General features: G+C 42.4%; 1 protein-coding gene across 1 annotated transcript in view; it reads left to right on the forward strand.

Moving 5' to 3' along the window:
* TARS1 (threonyl-tRNA synthetase 1) overlaps positions 1-12,818 on the forward strand; it is a 767,350-nt gene that overhangs the window by 61,827 nt on the left and 692,705 nt on the right. Inside the window, exon 3 of the mRNA XM_044073446.1 lies at positions 10,616-10,806. Coding sequence (XP_043929381.1) covers positions 10,616-10,806 — 191 coding nt within the window. The remainder of the gene's footprint in view (positions 1-10,615; positions 10,807-12,818) is intronic.

Here is a 12,818-nt window from a genome sequence, read left to right on the forward strand (position 1 = left end):
TATACAACTTTTGTTGGTTGCCATTTTTTTTGTCATGTCCAGGTATAGGTTATCAGGTGTTTCTTTTAAAAATGTACTTCTTGATAAATAGGCAAACTCATTCTGAAATATCTGGAGAAAAAGAAAAGAGTTGTGGGTAGGGGAGGAGTCAGGGCCCTGGAGTCACAGCTTCTAAAAGGCTCTGAGGTCAGATCCAAAAATCCAAAGGTTGAACTGCATGAAAAGACAACTTGGATCCGTCATTTATTGTGAGTACATAACACTCTGGTTTGTGTGTGTCTGTGTGTTGCATGGTTACTGTGTTAGTGGAATCCATAGTTGTGTTTAGTTTTAGTATTGAACTGCGACTTGTATGTAGGTCTGTAGTTTTATTTGTCTTGTGTTGCACTGCTTATGTGTGTGTGAAGTGTCTGCAGTTGGTTTAGTTCTTTTTGTGTTGTACTACTGTGTTTGTAAAATATGTAGCTGTGGTTCTTCTGTTCATTGCTACTGTGTGTGTAAACTCTGCAGCTTTTTGTTGCTTTTGTATTGCATAGTTACTCTCTATGTGAAGTTTGTAGCTGTCTTTTAATTGCCTTACTACTTACTTCACTCATCATCTGACTGAAAAATGGCTTGGAATCTCAGAGGATATGAGTCTCCGAGGGTATGTTTCACTGGACAAGATGCAAGTCCTATTTTCCATGTCTTAAAGTTACATTGCAGGTCAAACAAGAACCAGCAAACCTTAAATTTGCTGTTTAACACCTTTAAAGATTCTTTATGTTATGCTTTTGGTCTTTTAATCCCTTGATATGGGGGAGTCAACCCTGTCTGTACCCCTTCTACTTATCTGCACTAACTAGAGATTGCTGTACTTCAGATTAAGGGTAATCCCCCCCCTGCGCTTTCTTTTCTACTATTCCAGGAATTCTAGGTACACTCCTTGAGTTTCAGTGAGTACCCAAGAGATTGCATTAGTATCTGTATCACATACTCGTACACAGCTACTATGTATTTTATTAGGTAGTTTTATCATCATCAACCTTCTCCTTCCCACTTTCTACATGGAGTTGGGGTGTCGTATTAACTGTCGGCAGTCGCCATCTGTCTTGATTTAATGACAGACTTCTGTCTTTTTCAACTCTGGTCTGACTGTCGTAGATCTTCTCTCACACAATCCAGGCACCTCTTTGGTGGGCACCCTAGTTTTCTCTTACTTCTTGCTGTGTGTCTCGCATCTTCTTCACCTGATTGTGTTCTGCTTTTCTGCACATGGGACTGAACCACCATGATCTGTTCTCTATGAACTTTTCTGCAATTGACGCTACTTTGGCTTCTGCTCTCATGTCTTCATTTCTTCGTCTGTCCCATAATGTGTATGCTACCTCCCTCCTCAGGCACTTAATTTCCATTACATCTAGCTTTCTCATCTGCTTTGCCTTTACTGCCCAGATTTCTGTGCCATATAGTAGTATTGGTCACACCTTTTTTTTTGTACACCTTAATTTACAGCTTCTTTGGCATTCTTCTGTCATACACTATACCTGACACTCCATGCCAGTTGGCTACAGCCCCTCTGATTCTAGCTTTGACCTCTTCATTCAGACTTCCCCTCCCTTCAACCACCTCTCCCAAATACTTGAAGCTGTTAACCTGTTCCACCATCTTCCCCTTCTATCTCAGTTCTCAGCTTCTGATTTCCCCAGTTTGCTGCCATTACAACTGTCTTATCTGTGCTTAGTTTCATCCCATGTGCCTTCAGCAAAGGATAAGGGAATGGAATGCAAAACTGCAATTTTTGCTCAGAGTTTGCCTGTAATGCCACATTGTCTGCATGCAGCAACTTTGTTTATTTTTCCCCTCTGACCTGTTTGCTAATGTAGTCCATTACCAGTATGAAAGGCAGTGGGCTCAGAGCTAAACCCTGCTGTCCACTCACTTCCACTGGGAACCCTTCTGTGAGGCCAAATGCTGTTCATACTTCAGTTATTGGGTCCCTGTATGTAGCCTGACTGATTCTACCAATGTTTATGGGACTTCGAACCACTGCAGTACTGCCCAAATCAGCTTTCTTGGGACCTTGTCATTTGCTTTCTAAATGTCTAGGAATGCACAGTTGGACTCTTTCCTCATCTCTAGCTTCTCAACTATCTTTCTCACTGCAAACATCCAGTCAGTTGTGATGCATCCTGATCTGAATCTGAACTGCTCATCTCCGATCTTACTTTCTACTACTCTGCATATTAATTTCTTCAGAACTTTTGTGCATTGTGACAGGAGTATGATACCTCTGTACAGCCCACAGTTAGGGATGTCCACTTTGTTCTTGTACACTGACACAAGCATGCTTATTCTCCAATCATCTGGGATACACCTTTCTCTCCGCACTGCTATGAGTACCCTCAGGAGCCATTTTCCCCCTATTTCACCCAGCATCTTTATCATATCTGCTGTGAGTGTGCTGCTTTCCCTGACTTCATTTTCCTTTGTGCTATTCTTACTTCTTCTACGGTGGGCTCCTCTTTTCTCATTGTAAGATGTATCTGGGGCAGTATAGCTTCTGTGGAGTTTTCTTCATTCAGAAGCTGCTGGTTACTCCTTCCATCTGCCTTAGAGGGGCTGTGGACTGGTGATCAGGTTGTTGCTGGCATCCTTATGAAGGGAGTCTGTCTTCTTTATCTTTTTTTTATCTTGCAACATGATATTGTTTCTTTGTGCCTTCTACTGAGTCACTTTCCAGAAGCTGGTGGAGTGCCTCCGATGCCCTGTTCTTTGCTACTAGAACTACTTTCTTAGTATTTTTGTTAGCCAACCAATATTCCTTCCTAGCCTGGTCCATCTTTCCTGTCACCCATTTTTTCCTGCACTACTACGTTCTTTTGATGACTTCCTGGACTTCTGCATTCCTCCACCAGCTTTCCTTTTGTACCTTATTTCCATACCTCACTCTGTCTCATATCTGTTCTGTAGTCCTCACACGTGTTGATGTTCTTCATTCCACATTGCTGCAGTCCTAACTATTGGGTAGTCCGCTGTCCAGTCGGCCCGAATACCAAAGTATATGGCTGACGTCGGTCAGGGCGCATTAGACTGACGTCAGTACGTCAGGGTACTAATGCGCATGACCGACGTCATATCCTCAGTCTTTTTTGCCGCATGGTCCGATGCAGAAGCAATTTTGCGAGTGCAGGTTGGCGTTCTGAAAGTTTCTGAAGTCAGAGTTTCAGACCGAATCAAAGTTGGCTAAGTACCCCGTTGGGGAATATTTTGTTTTTTCTTGCCTCAGTATTTAACCGGATGTCAGAAAAAGTGAATAACTGTATTTCTTGTGGGAAACAGATACCTCATAGGGATTACCATACTTTGTGTATACCTTGTTTAGGGCCTGAGCACGACGTTGTTGGATGCCGCTCTTGTGCTAGATTTAACAAACGCACTATTAAGAGAAGGTTAGACTGTGCCAGGTTAGTGTTTGGGAAGCGTTGTAATTATAAAATGCCGCCGGATGCTCCGGCCGCTTCGCTAAAAACGCAAAGATAAAGCAGCAAAGCCTAGGTGGAGGACCCAACAGTCCCAGACGCCGGTTCTTTGGAAGGCTCAGTGGAGCCGGAGGTTTTGCCAGGTGTCTCTTTGGAGTCTCAGGGAGAGACTTTACTGTTACAGGATGTATCCTCTCAGGAAGTAGGCCAGGCTGAGGGGGCTTCTCCGGTGGCTGTTCTTCCTTCTCTTCCTAAGGTGGTTAGAGCCTCCCTTCAGTTTCCAAGGCTTCTTTGAGGGGCAGGCCAAGTTTAGCTTCTGTGGGGGTTTCTCCTAGTGCTTCAGGATCTTTGCCTAAGAAACATATGCTTAAAATGGCAGAGGATTTGATTACTATGATTAGGGGTTCTATGCCCCTCCTGATAAGAGGCCTAGGGTGGAACCTGAGTTTGAGAGTTTTGAGCAATGCTCGAGGCTTGAGTCTTCGGCTGAAGACTTGCAGGAGTACCCTCCTTATTCTGATTCTGATGTGGATGATTCTACTCCTTCTGCTTCTCCTCCTGAGGATTTTTCATTTTCAGAGACTCTGCATTCCATGAGGGAGCATTTTAAATGGGAAGGTCAAGATTTCTCTGATTCCAGGAAAAGGCTTAGGGAATTCTTGTTTTACCCCAGCATAGGCCTTTAGCTATACCTCCTGTTTTGAATGTGGTGGAAGATGTGTTTGCAGAGGCTTCCCTGAATCCTGATTCTTTGCCTCCTGCCCCAGTTAAACCGGATAGGTATTATAGGGTGCCTGAAGCTCATAAGTATCTTTTAAGAGTCCTAGGGCAGACCCAGAAACTGTCTCTCAGGGGCCTAAAGGTGTGAAGGCCTCAGTTGTTAAAAATCCTGTCCCTCCTGATAAAGAGGCAAGGGCTTTGGATAGATGGGGAAAGAAAGTGTATACTTCTTCCACTTTAGCCATGAGGGCTTGGAATTGTCAGTTTCACATGTTAAAATATCAGAATTATCTTCTTTCACAGTTGAAATCTAAGGTGGATGCTCTGGCTGAAGGTATTGAGTGTAAAGAGTTGCAGGATTTAGTTCATGTGTCTGAACAGGTGGGTAAACATTCCTTGCAGTGTGGTTTTGATGCTGTGCAGGCCTCCTCCAGGGTGGCTGCCACTGGTTCTGTTCTTCGTAGGCACGCCTGGCTGAGAGATCAGAATTTAGCTGAGCATGTTAAGACAAGGATTTTGGATGCTCCTTTACAGTCTGATGTGTTGTTTGGTTCGCCTGTGGAAGCAGTTTTGAAGAAAATGGAGGACAAGGCTAAGTCTATGCAACCTGTTAAAGATTTTTTGCAGGTGCAGCCTCCGAAGTTTAGTAGAAATTGGCCTACTAAGGGATGGACTTATCCTGCTTATGATTCCCAGTCTAGGGGTAGGTCTAGACGTGGTAGGGGCAGAGCTCAGGGTTCTTTTAGGCCTAGGACAGGGAGTTCCCCTGCTCAGACTTCTGGTGAGGGCAGGGGTCAGTCCTTTCGTAAGCAGACCCAATGACCTGCCTTTTCAGCTGCCAGCACGTTCTCGCCTGGCAGCACCTTTGGGAGGAAGGCTGTCTCTTTTCAAAGAAAATTGGGATTTAATTACCCAAGACAGATGGGTTCTGGATATTATTCACCACGGTTACAGGTTTTATTTCCATACCTTGCCTCCTTTCAAAGGCATGCCAGACATTCCTCCTCTTCAAAGAACAGAGGCTCACAAGCAAATTTCTCTGTTGCTCCAAATAGGGGCCATTCAGTCAGTTCCTGTGCCGGAAAGGGGCCTAGGATTTTATTCTCGCCTGTTCCTAGTACCAAAGAAGGGGAACACGTGGAGACCAATTCTGGATTTATCTATCCTCAACACTTATCTGGACATTCCCAAGTTCAAAATGTTGACGTTACAACAGCTTTTACCTCTGCTGGGCAAAGATCACTGGATGGTAACTTTAGATCTCAAGGAAGCTTACCTTCATGTGCCAATAAGACTAAGTTGCAGGAAGTATCTGCGTTTCGAGCTGGAAATTCTCATTATCAGTTCTCTGCATTGCCCTTTGGCTTATCTACTGCCCAGAGTATTCACAAAGGTTCTGGCTCCAGTGATAGCTTACTTCAGGCTAAAAGGAATCCAAATCTATCCTTACTTGGACGACTGCCTGATTCTGGCTCAAGAAAAGAAGATCTTCTACAGCATCTGGAATATGTCATAGCAGTGCTAAGATGCCTAGGGTATTCTGTGAACGAAATAAAGTCCAGTCTAGTACCCTCTCAAGACATGTGCTTTCTGGGTGTGAGACTGAATACAGCAGCCCAGATGGCCTTTTAACCCCGGACAAACAAAAGAATCTTTCCAGTTACTTCCATCATCTATCTCTTCAGTCCGGGCTGACTGCAAGGACAGTCCTTCAAGCCTTAGGGTTCATGGCATCTTGTATTCTGGTGCTTCCCAATGCCAAACTGCATATGAGGAAGCTACAATGGTATCTCAAAAATCTGTGGACACAGCACTGCCAGGATTTGGACACTGTCATTCAAATAATACCTTGCATTCAAAAGGAATTTTTGTGGTGGGCTCAGGAATGTCACCTAAACAAGGGACTCTCTGTGACCCGGCCAGAGGCAAGTCAGATTCTAACGACAGATGCCTCAGATATTGCTTGGGAGCTCATCTAAATGGAAAGTGGATACAAGACAAGTGGCCTGCCAGACTACAGCATCTACATATCAACATGAAAGAGATGTTAGCAGTTCAGTTTGCATTAATTGCTTTCAAGGAGTTACTTCTTCCAGGGCAGGTGTTGATTCTAACAGACAACACAACTGTCATGTGGTACATCAACAAACAAGGGGAACACATTCTTACCCATTGTGCAGACAAGCAATGATTTTATGGGAGACTGCGCTCAGTCTGCAACTAACTCTTCAGGCAAGGTTTCTGCCAGGAGCACAGAACTCCTTAGCAGATGTATTAAGCAGACAAATCATGGATCCCCACGAGTGGAAACTGGATCTTCATGTATTTCAAAAACTGACAGTGTCATGGGGAACTCCAGACATAGATCTGTTCGCTTCTCCACTAAACCACCAGCTGCCAAAGTTTTGCACGAAGGGATTTCATCACACAGCTTGGAAAGTGGATGCTCTTTCTTTCAGTTGGAAAAATCTTCATGTGTATGCCTTTCCACCTCTGCCTCTTCTTCCAAAGGTGCTTCTAAAGGTCAGACAAGACAAGCCAAGGATGATTTTAATAGCTCCAGATTGGCCTCGGCAGCACTGGTACCCATTACTGAGGAGTCTGGTAAGGAAGCCTCCATGGCCTTTACCCTTGATTCCACACCTGTTGTCTCAGAGGGACGGTCATCTGCTCAATGTCAAGCTTCACTCTCTACATCTAACAGCCTGGCATATTCTGTTTTGAAAGACAGCAGGTCTTCTTCCTCAACAAGTTTTAAATGTGATTATGGAAGCCAGACGACCTAGTACAAGGAAAGTGTACGCAGAAAAATGGAAGAGATTTTTGTTTTGGAGTGCAGCAAACAATTTGGAGATTACTGAGCCAAATTTGAGTGTGGCTCTTCAATATCTTACTGAGTTACTGGACAAAGGTTTGTCTTTCTCTTCCATTAAGATTCATGCTGCAGCAATTTCAGCTCACTATGATTGTGACCCACCATTGTTTTCGCATCCTTTGTTCAAGCAATTTCTTAGAGGGGCAAAGAATATAAGACCCCCACGTAGAGCTCCTACTCCTGCTTGGGATCTCAATTTTGTGTTGGAGAAACTTACTCTACAACCTTTTGAGCCTGCGGCTACTGCTGAATTGAAATACTTGTCATGGAAGACTGCTTTTTTGTTGGCCATTACTTCTGCAAGAAGGGTTTCTGAGTTGCAGGCCCTTATTGCAGTGAAGCCTTTTTGATTTTTCATAAGGATAGGGTATCTTTACGTACTAATCCTTCCTTTATGCCTAAGGTGGTTTCTAGTGTGGCTTTAAACCAAACTATTCATTTGCCTACCTTTTATGCAGATCCCCAAAATAAAGGGGAAAAGATTTTGCACACTTTAGATGTACACAGGCTATTGCGTTATTATTTGAGCAGGACTAAGGATTTTAGGCAGTCTCAGCAGTTGTTTGTTTCTTTTGCTTTGAGTTCAAAGGGCAGGCCTGTGTCAAAACAAACTATTTCTAGGTGGATTGGGTGTTGCATTATTTTTTGTTATTCCCATCATGGCAAGGAGATTCCAGCTGGGATTAGGCCTCATTCCACTAGGGCTACTGCCACTTCCACAGCATTTCTAAGGGGGGTGGCAACTAAGGATATTTTGGAGGCAGCTACTTGGAGTTCAGTGCATACTTTCTCTAAGCATTATCACCTTCCTCTCTACTCTAAGTCTAGGGCTGGTTTTGCCACAGCTATTTTGCAAGGCATGTTGTCAGTTCCTGCTTCCTTATGATTTGCCAGCCTCCCTTACCTCTGCTTTGGGATTCTACCCAATAGTTAGGACTGCAGCAATGTGGAATGAAGAACATAGTACAGTTTTGTACCTACCATAAATGTAGATGTTCGAGGATCCACATTGCTGCAGTCCAATTTACCCTCCCTCCTTCCCTCTGTGTTTAGGGGTGGTTGTGTAGGTGAGGTTATATTCTGCTAATTGTGTATATATTGTATATATATATTTTTGGTGCAGGTATTTTGGGAGTTTTTGGTTTTGGCCTTATCTTTTCAGGGTCTTCTGACATCTGGGGCAAGAAAAGACTGAGGATATGACGTCGGTCATGCGCATTAGTACCCTGACGTACTGACGTCAGTCTAATGCGCCCTGACCGACGTCAGCCATATACTTTGGTATTCGGGCCGACTGGACAGCGGACTACCCAATAGTTAGGACTGCAGCAATGTGGATCCCCGAACATCTACATTTATGGTAGGTACAAAACTGTACTTTTTGAGGCTGTGCCATTCTTCTTCAGCGCCACCTGTTTCCTCTGCTGCTTGGAGTCTTAGAGTCCTGAAAAATTCCTTTAACTGTTGTACTTTCTCTCCAGTCAACTTCCAGGTCTTCAGCCTGGTCTCTGACTTTGTTGCCTTCTCTGACTGTGGCAACCAGTGCTTTATTCTTTGGGCTGACTGTTTCACTGGGAATGACTCTGCAATCATTAATTCTATTCCAGTGCCCTTTCCTTATTTGGAGGAAGTCTACCCGAGTTGCATGTTGGCCACTCTTTTTTATGTGATTTTGTGACTCTCTCTCTTTCTGAACCATGTTTTGGCTGCTGTCATGCCATTTGCCAGACAAAAGTCTAGAATGGCTTCTCCTCCTTTATTCCAGTTGCCCCACTCATGTGGACCCAGGCACACCCTCTTATCCTGTTCTGTCTGTCTCGATATGTGCATTCAAGTAATCCATTATCAACACTAGTTCATGTTGTCCTGCTTTATTTAGTAGGTCCTGCAGCTGCTGTATGAATGCACTCTTCCTCACTATCGCAACCCTGCTGTGGGCATAGGCTGAGATTATGAACCCTGCCCTTACACTGAAGTGTGATTGCCATAAGTCTGTCACTAATTCTGACGATATCCTTCAGTCTCTCTCACCACAATTCCCACACCATTTCTAGCTTGTCCTCCTCCTGAGTAGTAGACTCTGGATCCCAAGCAAAGTGTCTTTGCTGCATTGCCCTTCCATCTTGTCTCTTGGATGCATAGGATGCCCATCCTCCTCTGTACCATCTTGTCATCCACTTCTAATCTACATCCTCTGTGACCCTACATTGAGTGTAGCAATTCTTAGTTTATGTTTGGCAGGTTGATTGATTTTACATCCAGCTTTCGCTTAGAGCTAGGTAAGCCAGGCTGGAAAACTGAACACTGGATGGCCAATAGGAGCACATACACCTCTCCCACCATTTAGCATGGGTCCCTGGCATGGGTCAGAGAAGGCCGGATCTTCAGTCCCCTCAACCCACTTATCACTGGCAAATACCCATGCACACTTGGCAACATTAGTCAACATGATCGAATCACCTAGAGATGTATTTAACACTTGTCAAGTGGCTAGTCCTGGCACGGCATGCAGTCTGTGAGTCATCTCCTATCTTGAGGATATTGCGCACCACAGTATATGCTCAAAGTGGTTGGGCTATACAACTCTTCCCTCTATAGGGCATCATGTAGAGTCTGGCGCTGCTCACCGCTCCATTCATTGGTGCATTTGAGATGGAAACACTCGTTTGTTTTTTGAAGGTGGGAAGAACCCCGCAGATACACAGGGAGAACATACAAACTCAAAACGGCCATTGGCCGGAGGTCAGGATCAAACTTTGTACCTTGTGCATGGGAGGTGAGCACCTTAACCATTATGTCATCTGGTCTTGTACTTATTGTACATAGTGGAGTAATTCATTAATCTTGCTGTATAGCTCGGATTAGGGACTGGTTTCTGTAAAATTCCAACTGCACGTATAAAGATGTAATGCATTATTCGGTGGTATTCGTTATGCATGGACATGTTGAGTATTTCTTGTCTTTTAACAAATAAGAAGGATGTGGAATGTAGATGCTACAGGAAAGTGAGAAGAGTTTTTGAAGCATTGATAGAGCAGTCATTTAAGCAGTGTTTACTAGGTGTATCCGATTGCTCCGGGAGTTGGATGAAAAAGGAACTAATTTAAAATGTGCTGGTTGGTGAATAATGGACATAGGGCTGCAAGATAATAGGCATCTACAGAAGTTGGAAGTTGTTTAGGGTAAACAGACTTCAGGATGATTGTTGACGTGTGAATGGATCAAAAACATGAGTGCCAGGAGGTTAGACTGTCATGAGAGAAGGTGCAGCTTTTTGATATTAAAGATGAGATATAGGGGAGAAAAAAGTTGGTGGCACATCCAAGTCTTTTGATTAGGCTTTTTAGTGAAACTTGCCATTGTATTTATATCTTCATCGATTTTGCTGTTTTAAAAAGTCTATGATATGGTGTGGTTACCTATATATCAAATAACATAAAAACTACAGATAGTCAAGTATACTTTTCTTAACCTATAAAATGCATGCGTGCTATTACCATATATAAAGAACCTGAAACATTTTGTAGTGTATTAATTGTTTCTTTTCACTTGTGTTTAGCTGAACCCATGGCCTGTATATATAAATGAACGTTTGGAACTGTATAAAAAACTGAAAGCTGAACATGACAGTAACCTAGCAGAAAAATCATCAAAGGAGTCCAAGCCTATTAAAATCACCCTACCTGATGGTAAACAAGTTGATGGTGAATCGTGGAGGACTACACCTTACCAAGTTGCCTGTGGGATCAGGTAGTGGATTTCTCTCTTTTTTTCCCTCTACACTAAAGGTCATGTTTCAAGTATACATATGTATAAGAAGGTGGCTTCTGTACCTTCTTACTTCAAGAAGGTCTTAACTTTGCTTTCATGAGTCTGCCTTATTCTGACACCAAATATAAAACTGGGGAAAACGTCATGACTCTGCCTTGCTTTGGTTCAACAACTGTTTTTCTTAGTCCCAAGAGTAACCACTCATTTTACATGTAAAACATACCTTCATTTTTAGGCTAGACATAAATATTCTATTAATTAGCACTACTAAAGCCACTGTTTAGCTGCTCCTCCAAATACTAGGAAGTGACAGTATTAGCAGAGAACATGGAGTTTTAATAGCTTCTTTAAAATGGCAGGCTTTTTCACCAACATTAAAAGAAGGTAAATACTATCAGAGAAGTATTGACTGAAACTGAATATTTATTAAAGCAGGTTTGTTATTGTTCCCTTATGAACCTTGAACCACATCAGATACATCTGCTGGGATTCAGTTGCTGTGCATTACTACAGTGTGAATATAAAGCATCCGAGTATGAAAGCAGCAAAACAGTACCAGTTTGTTTGAGGAATTACATGTGTAGTATTGCTTGGGTTACTGATAAGTAAAGCACGTTTATATTGTTCCATGTCCAGCACTGCCCTATTAAAGTTATGGTACGGATTTCTTTTCTTCACATTGATTAACTGCCATCTCTAGTGTTTCAATTAATCAGTAAGTTATATTTTAATAAGTTAAATGCAGATTTGTGGCACTTCAGGTTCAGTTATAAAAGGTTAATTAGTCAGCATGTAACAGTGTTACTTAAATGGTGCACATCATTTTTTGTCATAGAAAGCCAGGCCTAAAGGCTGAAAATAATATGGGTATTGCAATGGGATAAGCAAAGCCTCACTTCTTAAGCCGTTTTGTAATGAGCAGCAGTGAACCTTAAATGTTTTCTTAGGGCAAGCCATTATGCAGCTTCTGTTATGAGAGACTTTGCATTCATCATTTTCGGTCTTCTAAGTTTGATATAGAACCACATCAGAGAAGTAAGCTTTCTTTTTTAGCTGGACTTTGATATCAACTTTCTTCAAGTTATAATATTTTTTTTGAGTTGTTGGGGATTGGTGCACAGCAGAGGTCTCCAGCCTTGTTTACACCAAGAACCAGTTTCATTTTGGACAATTTTCCACAAACTGGCCATTGCACGTGCATAACAATAAAGTGTAGTGAAGTGCATAATAAATGCAACTCACCATAACACAGAATCAATGGGAGCCCTGACCTTGTTTCCCTGCAATGAGATGGCCCCATCTAGGAGTGATGGGAGACCATGACGCCCAAAGTGTGTTCCTTATGCCCATTCTACTCCATAATATTGTTTTGGTTGTTGTCCTTGCAGAAAACCCAGCTTCACAAAGATAAGATGTTGGAAATGGAAGCAGTTTTCAGTGCTTATTCCAACAACTTTCTAAATTTATAAGAGCAATATTTAAAATCCGTCCCTATTTGTGGCTCTGTCCAGATTTATTCCGCTCAAGGTTAAGAGGTATGAGCAAGAGATTTGCAAACCAAATGGAAACGTTATTCTGAATCTAGCAACTTTCTAAGTTGAAAACAGCATTATTTAAAATTTGTCATGATTTGTGGCTCTGTCCAGATTTATTATGTGAGAGATTGAGAGGTATGGTCGAGAGGTAGAAAACCTAATGGAAACCTTTTCGTGAAACTAGCAAATTTTTAAGTTTATAAGAGCAATATTTAAAATCTGTCTCTATTTATGGTTCTGTCTTACCTCTCAACTCTCTTGCTTTTCATAGAATGTCCAGAATTTTGCATCATGTTTTTGGTCTGTTCCTCATAAAAATTGTGTTTTTTCTGGATTTTTGTGGAGAATAAGTAAGGATTGAAATAATTATATAGCGACAGACATTTGAGTTTCAGACATCATATCATTCAGAGAATGCATGCTAACACAATAACTTGCATTCTGTCAACTTTCTAA

The sequence above is a fragment of the Protopterus annectens genome, chromosome 1.part1, assembly GCF_019279795.1.
Source record: "Protopterus annectens isolate FY-2018-M chromosome 1.part1, PAN1.0, whole genome shotgun sequence".
Lineage (NCBI taxonomy): Eukaryota > Metazoa > Chordata > Ceratodontiformes > Protopteridae > Protopterus > Protopterus annectens.